The sequence below is a fragment of the Hyposmocoma kahamanoa genome, unplaced genomic scaffold (genome assembly GCF_003589595.1).
Source record: "Hyposmocoma kahamanoa isolate Upper Pololo Valley unplaced genomic scaffold, ASM358959v1 78, whole genome shotgun sequence".
NCBI classification, from domain to species: domain Eukaryota; kingdom Metazoa; phylum Arthropoda; class Insecta; order Lepidoptera; family Cosmopterigidae; genus Hyposmocoma; species Hyposmocoma kahamanoa.
In genome coordinates, this window is record NW_020653945.1 from 2,224,036 (window position 1) to 2,242,373 (window position 18,338).

The following is an 18,338-nucleotide window of genomic DNA, read 5'->3' on the forward strand; positions in this document are numbered from 1 at the left end:
GTCTGCGGTGAACCACAAAGTTTGGGAACCTATGCTTTGGACTATACTCAAAGTGCAGGGAAATCTTTTTTATATTATTGAAGTAAGTGAGCATTTGACCTTCCATCTCACCTGGTGAAAATTGACGGTGATGTCGACGATGGAGCATGCACACCTAAACAATGCCTATTCACTCTCGCCTTGAAAAGGCTCAAGTTCTAGCGTTCGCAGGGAATTCTACTCTAATGTCTTACTGCTTTTCCCATGTTTATGCTACGGATAATCAATGTCATCTAGCACCTATACATAGATTTACAGGCAGATTACAGAGGTCCTGGAAATGTTTTCTCATATCTAAGCGTAGAACTTTTACTATGGAGAGCCTATAGAAATTTTGAAATGTAAATAACAGTCATGGATAGGCGTACGCTTGTTCGTTTCGTCGCTCGTTCGAATCCCTTTGGTAGGATGCACCTGTGACTTTTAATTTCTAAATTAAGTACATTTGTGAAGGAAAGGCCAAGGTTTCCACCAGGATCCGGACGAAGCGTTTCGCTTCTACGTTTATGTGGCGAGCGGCTACGGAGTAGACAGGGAATTCCATTCCCTGTCTGCGGACTTGTTCCCCGAACGCTATAACTTGGGACCTTTTCGAAGTGAGAGTGAATAGGCATTATTTAGGTGTTATGCTCCATCGTCACCTTTCACCAGGTGAGATGGAGGTCAAATGTTCACTTACTTTGATAATATAAAAAAAGATTTCCCTGCACTTTCAGTATAGTCTAAAGCATAGGTTCCCAAACTTTGTGGTTCACCTCAGGCAAGTAAAAAATTTTCAACGCCCACCACCAAAAAAATTATAGAAAACATGTATTTTGTATTCACTTTACACAAAAAATCACAAGGAAAAACAATTGTATACATATTTGTAGTGTAGTTTACACAGATAATCTTTGGAAGCGTGTGAAGTTCTCCATCCCGCATCGGGCCAGGTGGTTATGCCCCAAAACCCTCCTTAAAGGAAATCCGTGCTTTGCAGTGGGACGTTCAATGGGTTGATGATGATATTGCTAAAGTTCACAAAATAACACTCGGTAATTCGACTCTTACGTTTGACGAGAAAGTGTCTTGTCAATTCTATTTAATAATAAACGGCACCATAATATCAGATATACTAATATCCTGTATTCACTATTTCGAAGTCCATAAAGTTCCAATCTACAATATATATTTTTTTAAATCAACAGCCATCCGAAGCTCTCACTATTCATAGATACGACGGTATTTTAGCACATTCCGCCTTTAACAGTCTAGCCGTCGTTATTTCTTTCTATACAACATGAAACGACTGGAGATTCGAATAACTTTTATTGATGCAGTACAATAGAATACAATAGAATAAAATTTATTGCGTACAGACAAATCAGAGGCAATAAATATACGTAGTGAAAAGTACAATCGGCGACATAATCGCTAGACAGCTATTTTACCAGACGACTTTATAAATTATTACGGAGTCATAAATACAAGTGATAAACAGTTAATGGTGGGAAGCAGCTAAACGGAGTCAAACCAACTTCATATGACATACATATGCAGCGAGAGGGCTTGTCAGTAGTTCCCAGTAGGCCCAGTGCGGATTGGGAAGCTCACACACGTCATTAAATTGCTTTGGAGTTGTGTGCAGGTTTCCTCGCAATGTTTTCCTTCACTGAAAAGCACATGATTTACGATGTGCGATATAAAAATAAATAATTCGCACATAAATTCCAAAAAAACACGCTGTGCGAGCCTGGTTTCCAATAAATAAAAAATAATAATATGCTATTTAAATTATGCTGTAATGTATTTTGACGGGTACAATTCGAACCTCCAATGAACACTACGCCAATTATGTTTTTTTTCAGTTTCTGTTATTTTTGTAAACAACCAAAATTATTTATTTGTTAATATTATGTTGTGAAAAAAAAAAAACCTAATTCGAAGAAAAACAAACAAAGAATGTTGTAAAACCAGAACAGGTCCTAAAATTGAGTTGGTGTAGTGTTCATTGGAGGTGTCGAGTTGGAACACGCGTATTGCACGATCCACGTGTTAATTAAAATGTCTCTTTATACGGGAACATGTGTCGGGTGACAGAGGTTAAGCTCAAACGCTAATAATCGTTATTTCATAATTAAACAAATTACACTTGATTAAACTCTACTACTCATTCGTAAGGCAGATTTTCCTGAGAAGAATGAGTAAGAAACTCTAGGGGTTGCTCGTATCATATCGAATTTTTAGATTTTCGCGATTGTTACAGACAACGATTTAAATCCGAAATATAGTTTCATTTCCTATATGTACCTATCATTAACAGTATTTATTTCAAATAAAGAGGCAACCAGAAAAACGGATCATGGATTTTTGTCATCCACATGGATGGCAAAAAGCATGCTTACTTACGCAGAAGCTATATAATAATCTTTAGTGTAAAGTTTTTGTTTCACTATAGTTTTATAATAATAAAATAATGTGCCAAACAACCACGCCAGTGACCCGGTCTCGAACTAGGGAATTTTACTATGAGAGCAAAATCCACTCTGGGGCACTTCCTAGAACACCCAGATCAGAACCAATTTAGAAAAGATAATTTCCCAAATTGGTCCTACCGTGAATCGAACCTCCACATCCAACGCTGACAGTGGAAACCGTTGGACTACCGAGCTCGTCAAATTATTATAGAAGCATTTTCATACGTTGCTTAGTTGGTTCACTTTTTTCCCTGTAAGAAATTTATTATGCCGTACGTACCAACTGCGCAGATCTGAGCTGCAGTAGAAACTATTTCCTATGGTCACGTGACCGAAGACCCACACGCTCATTCCAATTACGAACCGACTCTGATTGAACTCTGTTCTCTAGGTATAGGTGTGAGCGATCTTACGCGCTGTTCCAAATAAGGAAGCAGTACTAGGGTTGCCGTAGATAGACGTTTGCTTCTGCATCCGCATACATATTTTTAAATATCTGCTTCCGTATACGACATTCGAATCAATCGGTGCAGAGTTTAACAGGTCACGCGATAATATCCGTGCCGAGTACTAGTGATAATTTGCTAATCAAAGAATTCAGCAGCGTGTAGTGAGGTAACTACATGTTCCGGTCATTCTCGGACTAGTGTTCCCTACCTAACTTCCATGGCAATTTTTATTACTTAAATGTTCTATTTTTTTATCGTGCAATATTATTTAATATTCGAGTAATCAACCATTGTATTGTGAAATATTATTTAATAATTAGACGATAATATACTTGAATAATAAAAATTTCCACGAAAATTAGGTAGTGTACTACGCTAGTCCGAGAATGACCGGTTTGTTTTCTAACCAAAAAATAACGAATGTATATTGACTTAATTTTAATTCAATGATCACCAAATCCCCAATTATTTTATTGGTGCAGTTGTCTGTTTGTGCATCTGCAGATTTCAACGATGAAATATTCGCGTCCGCGCCCGCATCTCTAAATGCCATAACTCACATCTGCGGCGTCCCTAATGCATACTAACATATATTATACGTTGGCATTAGGTTGACGGTGTTGCTGGTAAGGACTCCTTTATGATCGGATTTTCAATTTGAAATAACGAATGTTTGAAAAACAATGTTGCCATGTTTATTGTATAGTGATGTGTTTGGTCACTTCTCTATAAAGTCATTAAAACAGAAACTTGGAAGACTTTTGTTATTAAACTGCTACACAATATTAATATACTATATTACTATAATACAAAGTTACAGTATAGTATAGTTCTTTGATCTAACTAGACCCGTATCAAACGTTCAGTCTCAAAAAAAGGCGCAAGCCAAATCGTTTTCCCGAAGATTTTTCGTGTTTATTTAATCTTAAAAATAAATAAATATCATACTTATACCGTTACTTTGATCCCAAAACAAGTAACTAAAGCACCACTGTTATGGTAATCAGAAACTACAACGGTACCACAAAGATCCGGACCAGAGACAATATAAAAAGTTAGTTTCTAAATTGACCCGGCCGGGAATCGAACCCGGGACCTCAAAGATGACGACACCATGAAAACCAGTGTACAAAGCACTCGACCACGGAAGCTATCATTTTTGAACAAAAATTACAGGAACAAAATTATCAATAATACTCAGCATGGATAATTACCATTATAATTATTAAAGACAATAAATATGATAATTTCGAACCTTGATAAGTGCGACAAAGATTTGCGTTAAGCGGAAGCGACGCGTCTTTTTTGCTCTCAAACCGTTTTCATGCTGATAAGTATGATGACTCCCTTGTGTGACTTTATTACATCTCATATTATCATATCAATGTACGAAAGCGTATAATTGAACGTTCCATTTTGAAGAATAGCCTCCCTTTCATACAAATACCTCACCGTTCATCGAAAATATAGAATGTATTTTGTTTCTAGTTAATACGAAATAGTTTTGACCACTTCGTCGCCGCAACGATTACCACTGTGTCGTCTCTAGGTGACAATTCCCGGTAAAACTAAACTGGAAGCGGAACTTTTCGAAATTAGTTCTGGTCTATAAGTTCCGAGTACAAATCATTCCTTAGTTTGAAATCTCGTAATTGGTGTGGGTGTATGGCACGTTATATTACTATTGTTAGCGTTGAAAATACTACAGTTTCAAAGTAAAGCCTGTAAAACAATCTACATTCGTAAATAAACATTGAATATCATGCAATACATTTTAAAATCGTATGAACGTTTCTATAGGACGACAGAATATCTTTTCATAGAACCAACGGCACACGATCGATAGCTGCGCCTGTAACTTCACTGAGACCTTGATGTAAAAATAAAAATCCAGGAAAACTTCAATATAACTAAAAGGAAAAAGCTTTGATGCTCTTCAAACTTGTTTTTCTCTATCAATTTCCTGTTTGCGATGCAGTTCATAATGACGTCAATATCAGAGCTCTTAGAATTTACGTTTTTGTTCAAGGACAAATATGATATAACAGGTAATGTTAATAGCTTTCTATATTGTTATTTGCTGCATATCAGATTACGAAACAATCATAGAAACAAAAAAACAATCTTTGACACATAAAACAGATTCTGAAACGTGACAAAGATTTGTGCAAGGAATGCGCGATACGTCGAGTATGTAACCACACTCGATGGCGCGATAACCTCTGCATTTGTGAACCAATTTTGATGATTCTTTTTTTTGTTAGAAAGAAGGCACCCCATTTCAATTTGAAGAAAATATTCCACCTCTTAGTGTGGCAAACTAGGGGATGAATCACTTTTGAAGTCGGTTTTTTTAGTACTCTGTACTGATTATACATTATTTATAATTGAAAATTGAACTTGTCATTACGAAAACGAACCATATTCCTTAATCTGAATAACCGGAAATTGCACCAAACGCCGACGTAATTTTAATAATATATTTCACACCCTTGGTGTAAAAAGGCCATATCTGCAAAATGAGTAAATTTAAGATTTTAGGAACGAAAATGGTCGACAATTTTTTTATGCTTCAATAGGAGAGATAAAATTTCACATATGTATATTTCGTTTCATGTAGTTCGTATTATTTTTATCACTTTCATGTGATAAAAGCGTTTATGACGCGTGATCGCATATGGCGTTATTATACCAATGGTACGAATTATTTAAATGCATGAGTATCCTTGTACGTATTTCTACGCTTAAATTTTTATAGCTGCCTACCTGTCTAGAATTTTTGCATGTAAATAGCGTACAGTCGGCGACAGAGCTAGCTAACAAGAGATAATTTATTATTGAATTTTTTTATTTGATAATCCACTAGTTTTGTAATGATTATTAATATAAAGTTGAATCCACGACCGTGCTGCACCGTAGCATTGCTCTTACCAACTGAGCCACAGGTCAAGTTATCAAGCTGTCGAAATTCTCCCATGTCTTTTTCTTACAGATCTTTGTACTGGCTTCCGGTATTCGTCGCCACTAATGACATCTAGTGGGAGAATGTTTTCATAATTACTGATATTTTGTATTATTGATTAATATCTGATATTTTTGTCAAAAGCGAACTTTCTTAGCTAATTGTTTATGTACGAGTTTTATATAGTGCTTTTTCAATGTGGACAATATGAAGGAATTTGGAACCATAGGAGATACAGGAAAACTGTCGTAAGAACCATTCGTCATCTTACGAAAAGAGTATTAGCTTTTCTTAAACAATTTTGGCATAGTCAATTTTTTTATCAAGTGTAAGTTGTCTTAAATGAAATTGACATTTTTTTTTATTAATGCAGACGTGAGTTCGTCGTTTCATTATCTCAGAAGGACAAAATTTTATTTTATTTTTTATTTTATTTTATTGCAGGAGTTAGTTAAATTTAAAAAAATGGTTTTTCATACTATCGGAGGTCTTATTGAATATATGTACGTTTCCCTGAAAAGTATACCTAATGCTAGTTACAACTTACTTCAATACTTTGAATCAAATTTGTGTGGAATCTAGACCCATGTCGTCTTTCTATACATCTTTATCTAAAACATACTCTTCAATTTTGTTATATGACTTTTCAATTAAAATACTTTTATTGTAAGTCTTATACTTAGGAAATGCATACCGAAACAAATATGTTAGGTTTTTCTTCTCTGCTCTCCACTAATTGTAATTTAAACTTTCTACAACTTACGGTATCAATAAACTGCTAACTAAGCTTAATGGTAAGCTAACTCTGTCTTCAACTGTACTTACTAATTATCTGGGCTTATACCTTTTTATCCAATTACTTTTATTAATAAGATCAGCAGCGCTAGCATGATGGGGCTTGACTTGCGCTAGAAGCGATACATCGCGCCCTGTCGTGCTAACGCTGCAGAATCTTAGAATAATAATATCCGACGCATCCGTTTGTGTTCCGTCAGCACGACCTGTTGGAAAGCAACCGGTTCGCTTCTCATAACAAGAAAACAAATCTCTTAGTAAGTATTAACATCATCTAAAACCGAGTCACGTTTTAGTTAGCAATATCATCGCTAAGTCTCGAGAAGAGGGACTACGTGATTCGCGAACTTGTGGACACAGAATGCAACTACGTCGACGTGTTAAGCAAGATCATCAAGTACTTCATGCGGCCGTTGTCGCCGTTCCTCAAGCCGCAGGATGCGCAAGTTATATTCTTTGGCATTAAGGTCAGTTTTTTTAATATCGTTGTTTTTTACTCCCATGATTTTTCTTGTGAGGACACTCCACAAGTTTGTGATTATTGTTGATACAAAGATCAAACACTATTGACTGCTTCCATGGCCGAACGGCTACCTTGCTGGGCTGCAATGCAGAGGTCCCGGGTTCGATTCCTGGGCTGGTAGAAATATTTGTATGGCACCCGGGATACAGGGTCTTCCTAGTGCGGCGCTATGAGTGTGTGCGTTATTTATTACAAAGAAAGATTCCTTCGAAGTAACTGGACTCGAACCAGTGTCTGTTGCCATGGCGTGGCCACTCTTAACCAACTAAGCTACTACCGACTCGAACCAATCATATCCAAGGAATTTTTCTTTGTGCTCGATCTCCATGTTCCGCGATTGCTCGAAAGTATTTGCATATGTGAAACGATTTTGATGATTATTTTTTTATTGGAAAGAGGGTACCACAGTATTGGTCCCATTTAAATTTAAAACCACCTCTAAGGATGGCAAACCAGGGGATGAGTCCGGTTTCGCGCACTTTTAATACAATAAACTTCATACATCTTCCACGAACTTTTGAGGTCGAATTTTTTTTATAATTTAGTCGAGGGTTGAATATAAACATTATTTGAAATGAAAGATATTTTTTTTATGCAAAAAAAGCGCGCATTTGAACTACATCTGTTAAGCGACAAGTGGATAATAAGTACGGAATCAAGGTCACATCAAACTTCAGATTTAAATTGAACTCTATGCCAATTGTGATAAGAACGTTCCTAATGGTCGCGCTTCGTATGGCTATTTGTAATTGCGTATTTGATATATTTGACAAACTATTTGTCACATGTGCAGATAGCATATGTGACAAAGTATTTGTCTTATTTGCCTATTCGACAAACACAGCAAACACCAAACTCGCGTTGCCGCGCACTGGTTGGTTTCTCGACGCACATCAAAGAAGCCAAATAGGCAATTATGGCAGTAACCCGTCCACACTATGGTCATTAATTATTTTAACTCCTTATGTGGCTCCATTTGTAGACGGACATATTTGTCAGTGGCGGAATGTTTGTCTGTTCGTTAAATATTTTTCCAAGTACATCTAACACCCAATAGTGAACACAAGTAGCCATGTGAAATGCCACCATAGATCCAAAGTGTTAAGCTAGATTGTGCTCTTGTCTGTGCATTAATCTTGACAATTCTATTTTGTCCATAGGAACTCCACGATATACACTCGGGTCTCCTTAGTCAACTAAAGTTAGCCACAGAAGCGTGCGTGCCGGGTAGTGGCGCGCCGCGATTGGCTGACGTGTTTCTCGTATGGCGGGAGAAGCTTCTACTGTACGGAGACTACTGCTCTAACCTGACTACAGCTCAAGATACACTAAAGACGCTTGATGCCAGGGATTCCACTTTCAGCAAACAGCTGGCAGTAAGTAAACCAATATACAAGCTATTATAAAAAATATAGAAAATTATATATAACGAGTTCTTAGGTTTTCGCGATTGTTACACATAGGAAATGAAACTATTTTTCCGGATTTAAATCGCGTATAATTGTTTTTTCAAAAAAACCGACGTTTCAGGCCGTTTACAGGTCCCATGGTCACGGTTGACAAACAAATATACGCGATTTAAATCCGGAAAAATAGTTTCATTTCCTAAATTATATATAAGTTACGACGTTTTGATTTTATATTGAAATTTCAATCAATGTTCTGCCATTTAGCGGTGAATAATTGAACGACGAAGAATTCGTGTTGTCTTCTTAGTTCTCCATATTGCAAAGGTATAAGGTTTACCTTAGTTTCTCGTAACAAAAAATGATTATGATAAACAGAAAATTGATAATTTATTAAAATTTAAAAAAATAGGACTTAATGATGATACGAAACCACCACCGTAGATAATATTACAAGTGCGACCATTATTTTTGCACTCCGAAGTAGCCACGTAAGGCATTTTCCTACGATTTTCGAGGTTTTTGCGCGAGGTAATTGACAAGACCATAACGTATGAAGAGAAAATGACGTACTCAAGTTTGCGGAACTCCACGAACTGTTGGCACACTTGTCACTGCAAACTAAAGACCTCCTACTGTATTTATTGTCCTGTGGTTTCAATCCACCAAAAGGTTATTTCATTTTGAATCAAGTAACTTTTTAAAAGAAACATACTCATAGATATCATAGAATATACATACCTTACTATTCCACTGGAATAGACCGTTCATAACATCGGAGATATACGTGTGGAGACTCCAGTCACTCTTCATTCTTTGTACAGGGTCAAGAGCACGTCAAGCTTTACACTTAAGACATAAAACCAACTCTATGCCGCGTACGGTAAGAACGGTCCAAAGTACAAAGTGTCAAGCTTGATGTGCTCTTGACTGTACATCTTCAGCGTACTTGGATGACAGAGTCAAGCTTTTTAGGTGATTTCTATAAGTGAAACTTCAAATATAAATATTGCAAACGATACATTTTTGCAAATCTCTATTTGCAAAGATCAGCTCCTAGAGTTCTTATTCATTCTTTTCGGATGAATATATCTTACTAATGAGCAGTAGTGTTTAATATGACAATTTCAAATTTAACTTTCGAAGTAAAGATATTTTTTATTTGAATTGTACATGTTATTGTTGTACCGTGCACAGATATGTACACTAGTTGCATAAATATTTTATAATTAAAAAAATGGTATTTTAAATTATTGCGTAATATGATAACCTCGGTGACCTACAGTTTTTTTTGTCAATTTAATTCTTTAATGCATTCATTGTAACGTTACATACGATGGAAAAGGTTTAAAGTTAACAGCTCATTATGAATCCTGTGAGCGCTGCACAACGAGTTTCCGGATTCGAGTCCGGGTAAAACCTATTTGGGAATTGAACTTTTAAATTGATACTTGTCTACTCAGACAAGTTCTGGGTGCCCCAGAATGAATTCCGTTCTGACTTTGGTACACATTTTACAGGGATATGTTTAGTTTGAAATCAAGTATTTGGTGTGGTATTTTAGCACATTTTTTTCTCGTTATTCAGTTTAAAATTCTTGATTATAATTTCCTTTTTACTTCCTTTTTCATAACTTTTTTTTACCTTTTTTTATTTTTATTTTATTAAATTCACAATTAAAAAGTTTACAAAAAAGAACACAAGACAGCGAATAAAAACCATTAACAGATTTATGTATCGCTGCCATCACATGCTATCAGGCGTCTAACAAAATAATTACTGACCAATACTTATCCTATCTAATAATTTACGCAACTTACACTTAAGAACTAATAACTTTAACAATTTGATAAGTGAATTGACTTAAGGATCGTTTTACATTTTTTTTTGGTTTATCTATAAGTTTATCAAAAACGTCACTTGGCAATTTATTAAGCAGTAATGGCAACATATATCTCCAGACACGCTTTCCATAGTTGTTATTGTATGGAGAAAGAACATACCTTGGTAGGTAATTTAGATTACGCAATTTACCGATTCTTGTCGTTTGTTTTAACATGTCAATTTTATCTATTTCATCACAAATTATGTATATATTTATTTTACTATGTACGTCTAAGATTTACACAGTACAGTATCTAAACAAGTTGTTCCAATCATTTCTATATTTATTTTTAACTGATATTGGCACACAAGATTTTAGTAGCCTTATTTGTACTTTATAAATATCAACCTGTTTTGATTAGAGTTATTGAACTTCTAGTAAGTATCGACTGTTTGTTTATAGAAATGTCAAAAGGAGCACAGCGACGGCCGGATACAGCTGCGCGACATTCTATCGGTGCCGATGCAGCGGGTGCTCAAGTACCACCTTCTGCTGGACAAGCTGGTCCACGAAACGCAGCCCGTAAGGACCTTATGACTTTACTCCTAATTGAAACCTGAAGGAAAATTAAAATTAATGTTGTTGCGCTAACTGCCTCTGTGTCCGAACGGTTACCATACTGGACTGCCACGTAGAGGTCCTGGGTTCGATTCCCTGGCCGGGAGAAACATGTGTATGGCTTACATTTATGTCTCTCGTGAGTTTGGGTGTAATTTGTGGTTGTCTATGTGTGTGTCCATGGCTCCCGCGATACAGGATTTTCCTAGTGCAGGGCTATGAGTGTGTTGCGTTATTACTGTTATTATTAAATATAAGGCGCATTCAAAACAATAGTGAGAGTTTGACCCTTTGACCGAGTGACCAATACCGAAAATTAAATCCTTTTCTAAAACTTTAAAAATATAAATACAAAACACAAATATCTTTATTTACTTTATATGATAACAATAAAGGTCTTTTTCCTTTAAAAGTATATAAGCATTTAATATTATTGTGTATTTATAGTTATGTATGTATTAATAATATTATTGTTATTTGTATGTATATGTTTATCTATCTATGGATATGTATATATTTTTATTATGTAGTGTACTTATGATGATATGTGACAGTTAGGCTAAGGACAGTTATTCAGAATGCGTTAATTACCGGTGGCTACCACACTAGCGAATCTCTCTATTGTGTGAGGTAGATGTTACGAAAGTGTTACGATTTAATACGATTGGGCAAGTAACAACGGATGGTGGGAATTGATTATTTAAAAGTATTATTATAAATTAATATTGAAAATTAATAAAATAAAGAAGTTAAATTCCGTTCCGCACCATCAATATTGAAACGTCGTAATACGAAAAATAATTTTAAGAACTACCAAAATCAATTTTAAAAAACGTACTTGTTTAAATACGACATAATTCGTTTTAATGTTAAAAAGGTCTATTATTTTAATTTCGTACTTTTTTTTGTTATTTGTTTTGTCTTATCATTATTGTTAAAAAAATAATTACAAAAAGAATACTTATTAATCATAGCGGCGCAACAATATCCTGACTAGGTTTATCGGTGCACCGCAATTCCTTCATATCCCTAATTATGTTACTTTTGGAATTACGTCACTTTATCTTTGAGGGTGCGAAATGTGAGAGTAGATTATTTTACTCGTTGAAGACCAAAAAATAATTACGGGCACTCAGAAGCCAGGAATTCGGAATAAACGACATTTGTAACGTTACAACTTTAATTATGCCATTAAAGCTGCATTCTCTACCACTGATTTCGTTGAGACATTGAAAACGATTTGCAAATTAATAAAATAATAAATAAAAATTAAAAAAAAAGACATTTATTTATTCACAAAACACATAAACCATAACATAAGCTAACAATTAAAACAAAAAACAGTAATGTGGATAAAAGGTGGAAGACTGATGAAGAAGAAAGATTTTTAGTCTTTACCAATGGCTTTTCGCTTCCTGGATCACACCGGCAAACGGAGTGTATACTAATCACCAATTATACAGAGGCTGTCTGTGTTGCACTTTATGTAAAATATATAAAAATTAAAAAGTCATAATTAAAAAATTCTAAATTTTATTTATTTAGTGTTGCTAGGGGTTTTCACCACAAACCAATTGCTACTCGATTTCGGAACATTATAATTCAATCAAATCTTAATACAAATGTTACATTAATATTTCTAGTTGAAGATCAGCACTGGACGTCGTCAATAGGTACTAAAATTATAAAAAAACTGGGACTTGCAAGAGATTTTTAACCTAAAAATCTAGACTAACCTACAAAAAAATCCCGCCCCGTATCGTGGCCGGCTCAAAGGTTTCCATTATACTGCATTGGCTCGCTGGACGGCAATGGACATTTGCTGAACAAACCACGACCCAGAGCGGTGATTGCAGACCCTGTCTCTGAGTCTGCGACCCAGCTCTTTAAACAAGTCCCGAGCTTTCGAACCCAAGGGTCCCGCCATCTTGATCGCGACGCGATATGAAATCGTACATCGGCTCCTGTCGCCACATAATGTAAATTACATATGCGACATTCTTTCTATCACAACAGCCTTTAAATAGAGTATCTTTCTTTGCGTATTCTTCTTCTAACTCCATTCTACTTCATAGTCCTATTAGGTCCTTGACCTCATATCGATCTTCTGAATCGGAACTAGTGGAATCCTCTGATCCCTATGATGGGCCTCCACTACACCCGTACAACCCTTCCTCTGCCACCGCTTCATTCCCCCTTGTACCTTCAGTACAAATGGCCGTCTCATTCTAATTCTGTTACTGATTCGTATTGCTCTATCTTCTGGCTGTCTAGTCAACAAATATTGTATCTAAGTTAGTAATAAACATTGTGCAAACTTACCAACTGTATTGCCGACCAACCAGTCCACACCAGCATACGCCTGATACCTCCCTATCTACCTTCACAATTTGAGATACCTGGACTGCCGTGTTAGTTGTCTACTCTTAGGTATCATAACAGACAAAATGTATTAATGCTTGATATTATAAAACTAATACCAAATCGCGACAGTTCCAAAGCAGAAATATTTAGCCAGAAATGTATCTAGAAATATTAATGTAACATTTGTCTTAAGGTAATAATCTCAGTATAGAGTTCTTATAAAACCGACCTCAAAGGTACGTGGAATTACGTCTATTTGCTAAGTTTTATTGAAATATCCCCTAGTTCGCTTACAGGACTTGACACAGGTGATAATAAAAATCAGTTCTCACTACTCAAAGTATATTGAGAGAGAAAAAGGCCTTGAATTAGAGAATAGCAAAATCAACCATTAAAATATATATTAAAATAATAAAATTCCTCCTTATAATAAAATTTAGGCGCTATTTATAAAAATGAATCTTCATGCGTGGATAGCCACCCTTAGGGATGATTTTATTCAAAATGAAATGGGATCACTATGGAGGTACCCTGTTTCCAACAAAAAATCATGAAAATTAGTTCACAAATACCGGAGTTATCGCGTAACATACATAAAAAAACGTGCAGTCGAATTGAGAACCTCCTCTCCTCCTCCTCTTTTTTGAAGTCGGTTAATAGTCTTCATACAAATTAACTTCCAACATGTTAGCAAGCAATAAACGACAAACGACTTTTACAATATTCTCTAAACATAGACAAAACAGCTAGTACGAAGGGTGTATTTATTGCTAAGTAGCAATAAAACCATCATCGTATTGTTGTGCGTGTTCTAGAATCACGAGGAGTTCCGTGGTTTAGAAAGAGCGAAAGAGGCAATGGTCGACGTGGCACAGTACATCAATGAGGTGAAAAGAGATAGCGAAGTGTTAGCGCTGCTGGCTAAAGTTCAGGTAAGCTTTGTAAAGAGATTTTTATAGTGAATTATGTAATGTTTCTTTAGCATCTTGAGTAGGTATTACCAAGAGTAGGGTGACGGGCCCAATTGTTCTCACTTTGGCACGCGTTATATCGTAATTAATGTTATTACCGCCTATTATAGTTATAACAGGTGATCGGAATTGAGGGAATTAATAAGCTACAGAATAATGTGGACATTCTCTTCTACGTATCCCGGGACTTCTCGGAACTGATTATATTTGAATATCGACTGTGAACTGGCATTCGGTACTATCTCAATTTTGACAACTTAAAGTAAAAAAAATTGCTTGCATCATTTATACAGCATCTGGTTTATTAAATAAAAATACGTAGGTTTTGAATATTTTTATTACACATGTATATGTACACGTATTTTTATGTAATAAACCAGATGTTCAATAGGTACTTTATAATGATGAATGATTTTTTTAATATCAACTAAATAGAATACGTATACTATATGCGGTGTAAGTTTGAGACGGAGCAGCAAGGCCAGCTACCTTAATCGTTGTAGTTACAGGAAAACGGTTCTAGAAGACTGTCCATAAATTTTGAAGATATTTTGATTGGCATTCATAGATTTTGAAAAAATGGTACCTACAGTCAGCAAGATAAAAGGCAACTTTTACAAACCTTTTTGTTTATGCCATTCGATCCGGTCTCTGCTAAGGATCAATAGTCTCTATGGGACGAACTGAGGTTAGAGTACTCGAAATGGCAAAAAACCTGTTACCACACATTTTAAATGAAAACTTTTTTTTAGAAAAGAAACTGGCCACTACTCTACAAATAAGAATTAAGTATTCTATCCGGTCTCTGGTAAGTATACCAGAGACTGGATGGAATGGCATTAAAAACAGTTTTGTAAAAATCTATTATCTTAAAAAACCTCTTTTATCTTGTTGACTGTACCATTTTTTCAAAATCTGTGAATGTCCTAGAACCGTTTTCCTGTAACCACAACGCTTAAGGTAGCTGGCCTTGCTGCCCCGTCATAAATTTACATCCTGTATACAGTATCGTAACGATATATACATTTTTCAAATGGCATTAATATCGTTTGTAAAAAAATTAATTCTTAAATAAAGCCAGTGTCTGCCGATCGACTCATGCAAAATGAACCTTATTAGTACGGAAAAAAATTTAATTAACATTATTACAAATGTAACATCGACTTGTAAGAGTAGTAGTAACGACACGCAGCGCAGTATTTGGTCGTAACAAAAGTAACGCGACCTCGGATTCTATTTGCCGGTCACAATATAGGTAACCCTACTCTCGTATATTCATACTTGTGTCTTAAGCCTGCTTTCAAAATTATTCCTCGACTTTGTCAGTCATGATAAAGGAGGTATTAGTGAGGATTCGTCTTCGACTTAATTTAGAATGAAATCTCGACCCCCAGGAGAGTATAATAGACTGGGAGGGCGGCGCTTTGGGCGCGGGCGGAGCGGGGCTGGCGGCGTACGGGCGACTGCTGCTCGACGGCGAGTTGCGCGTGCGCGCGCACGAGGACCAGAAACTGCGCTCGAGATACGTTTTTGTGTTCGACAAGCTTATGCTGCTGTGTAAACCTGTGAAGGTAAGAGTAGTTGTTGAGAAGCAGACTCTATTCATTTGCATTAACTACATCCGTGGCCGAACGGTTACCATGCCGGACTGTGTAGTTCCAATGCTTATAAATAAAAACAAATAATTTTTTTCCGGAGAAAATCCGGAAAAATTTTAACAATATAATTTCCAAGGCTGATATTATGTTCTACGCTTAGCCTTATCTTTTGAAGTTTTATTTAGCGTGAATTATAAAATAAACTTATTTATATAATAGCTTCATTATAGAAAAACGTGATTTCAAATGATTTCACAGCAGCCGAAAAAAAAGCCTTTTTAATGGCTCCATCGTTTTCGTTCAGTAACTTTAGCTATTGACGGGTGTCAACGACAAATTTGGAAAGTTAAAGGAAAAATATTGGGAAAACCACGGAAGAAAGAAAAGACTGGAAATGGCATCAAGCAACATTTGTATCAGAACCGGTGTCGCCACACGCACACATTTGAAAACGTAATCTTACTTTAGTACTAAGATAACATAATTTTGATTGGTTGTAAATTATCAAACGAAAATAGACAATAATAAAAAACTTTTGGTAAAAAGAATTGAAACTTATTTGGATCTAATAAGGTTTTATTATTACTAGTCACATAAAAGCTAAGAATCCTATGAACATGACCTTCTTGGCACAAAAGTAAAAAGTTGAAAATGTACAGATAGGGATGTGACATATTAATTGATATCGACGTTATGTTTCATAACTAGCGGAATATTCAACTAGGCATTGCTTTATACTTGCTATAATTAGGGTTAATCACGGAGCATATGGAAACGGCATTTAAAGCAATTTCTTCGAGAACTAGCGCAGCTGACTTTTACACGCACACATTTGTTACCAAATACGCATAAGGTTTTACTACACGCAAATATTAATTGATATTAGCAACGCAGACGTAACGCAGGCGTCAACATAGCCACATGCTACAATTACAGTATTAATGATTTATTATACTGTCATCGTACTTTCATTAACCTACTAGATTTCAAGTCAATCCGATCACTGTAAGGGTTGAAATATTAAAACAGTCATCATAAAAATCTTTATTCTCCCTGAAATATGATATATTTGTTCAACAATTACCTCTTTCTGAACTGGTTGAACATGACTACACCTATAGCGTCGACGAGCTTGTCAAGAAAATGAAGATACTTATTTCCGAAGGCGAAGAAGCGAATCATTTGTTTCATGAAAGCTTGAGGAAAAATAACTAATAATGCTTCAGAAATGTTTTCACATTTAGATGTGAACTATAATTTGTGAAGGCGACTCTGAGTTTCATGTCCACCAGATTAACCAAATGATTTATTTCTTAATGAATTTTTCGGTTGTTCATACGTTTTATGTATATAATTAATTCATATGTATATAATTTAATGTGATGTCATAAAATGCCTATAGCAAATGGTGCTACATTTAGTAGGTACCCAGCTTTTACTGCCTATTGCTTCAGCCCATTTTCTCCTTTGAAAAGGATTCGGCAGGAAACTAAAAAATCAATACAAAAACTGCTAATGTTATTAAGGCCTGTGATAAAACTAAGACCTCAAGCGGACGAAGGTGACCTATAATAAGCAAGTAGGGAGATAGGAATCATGTAGATAAGGAAAAGAAAATCTCCAATCATAAAGTCTTCATTTGATACTCCACGAGCTTACGGCAATGTAAAATTATCGATACTGTACCTCTTCTATCTATATTTCCTTTTTTCCATTAATATATCGTTCATACTAAATTGAAAATTTAAAAAACTATTGCGAGTGTTGGGACCAAACATTTAAGTAATCAAAATTGTTAGCTTTTAAAAACCTGTAAAACAAATTTTGTTTATTTAAAATAGCGGTACCAATTATAATTAAAAAAATGTTGAACTAAACCAATACCGGGTTTCTAAATACAGAGTTTCTATATCGATAATTTGATTACAACACGCGGACCCAGTACCAAGTGTAATACGACGATTGCACTAGGGTGCAAGCAATTCATTGAGCGTCATTCGAATTGTTCTTTTGACGGCGGCGATGGCTAGCAACCAATGTATATTGTTATTACCGGGTTGCAAGAAAATAGTTATATATTAGAAAATACAGAGTTTTAGTACTTACCGATGAAATTAAATCACTCCCGGAGTATTTTTTTTAACTTTGTCTTACGCGACATGATATAATGGCACAATTCGCCATATTTCTATTTTGTCCACAAAATAATCATGTATCACATTTTAACGACGACTGACGCGCTGTTGACACTCATATGAACGCCTGTTCATAAGCTAGGTAACGCGGGCCCCGCCCACTAACCAGTCTATTACTAGTATTTATGTGGTCTGTG

At 35.6% G+C, this 18,338-nt stretch overlaps 1 protein-coding gene across 1 annotated transcript in view; it reads left to right on the plus strand.

The window, feature by feature from the left end:
• The window catches only part of LOC113233244 (protein vav), an 84,317-nt gene that overhangs the window by 58,467 nt on the left and 7,512 nt on the right, over positions 1-18,338 (plus strand). Inside the window, exons 5-9 of the mRNA XM_026468286.1 lie at positions 6,998-7,168; positions 8,385-8,600; positions 10,918-11,037; positions 14,253-14,369; positions 15,803-15,979. Of these exons, the coding sequence (XP_026324071.1) occupies positions 6,998-7,168; positions 8,385-8,600; positions 10,918-11,037; positions 14,253-14,369; positions 15,803-15,979 (801 nt within the window). The remainder of the gene's footprint in view (positions 1-6,997; positions 7,169-8,384; positions 8,601-10,917; positions 11,038-14,252; positions 14,370-15,802; positions 15,980-18,338) is intronic.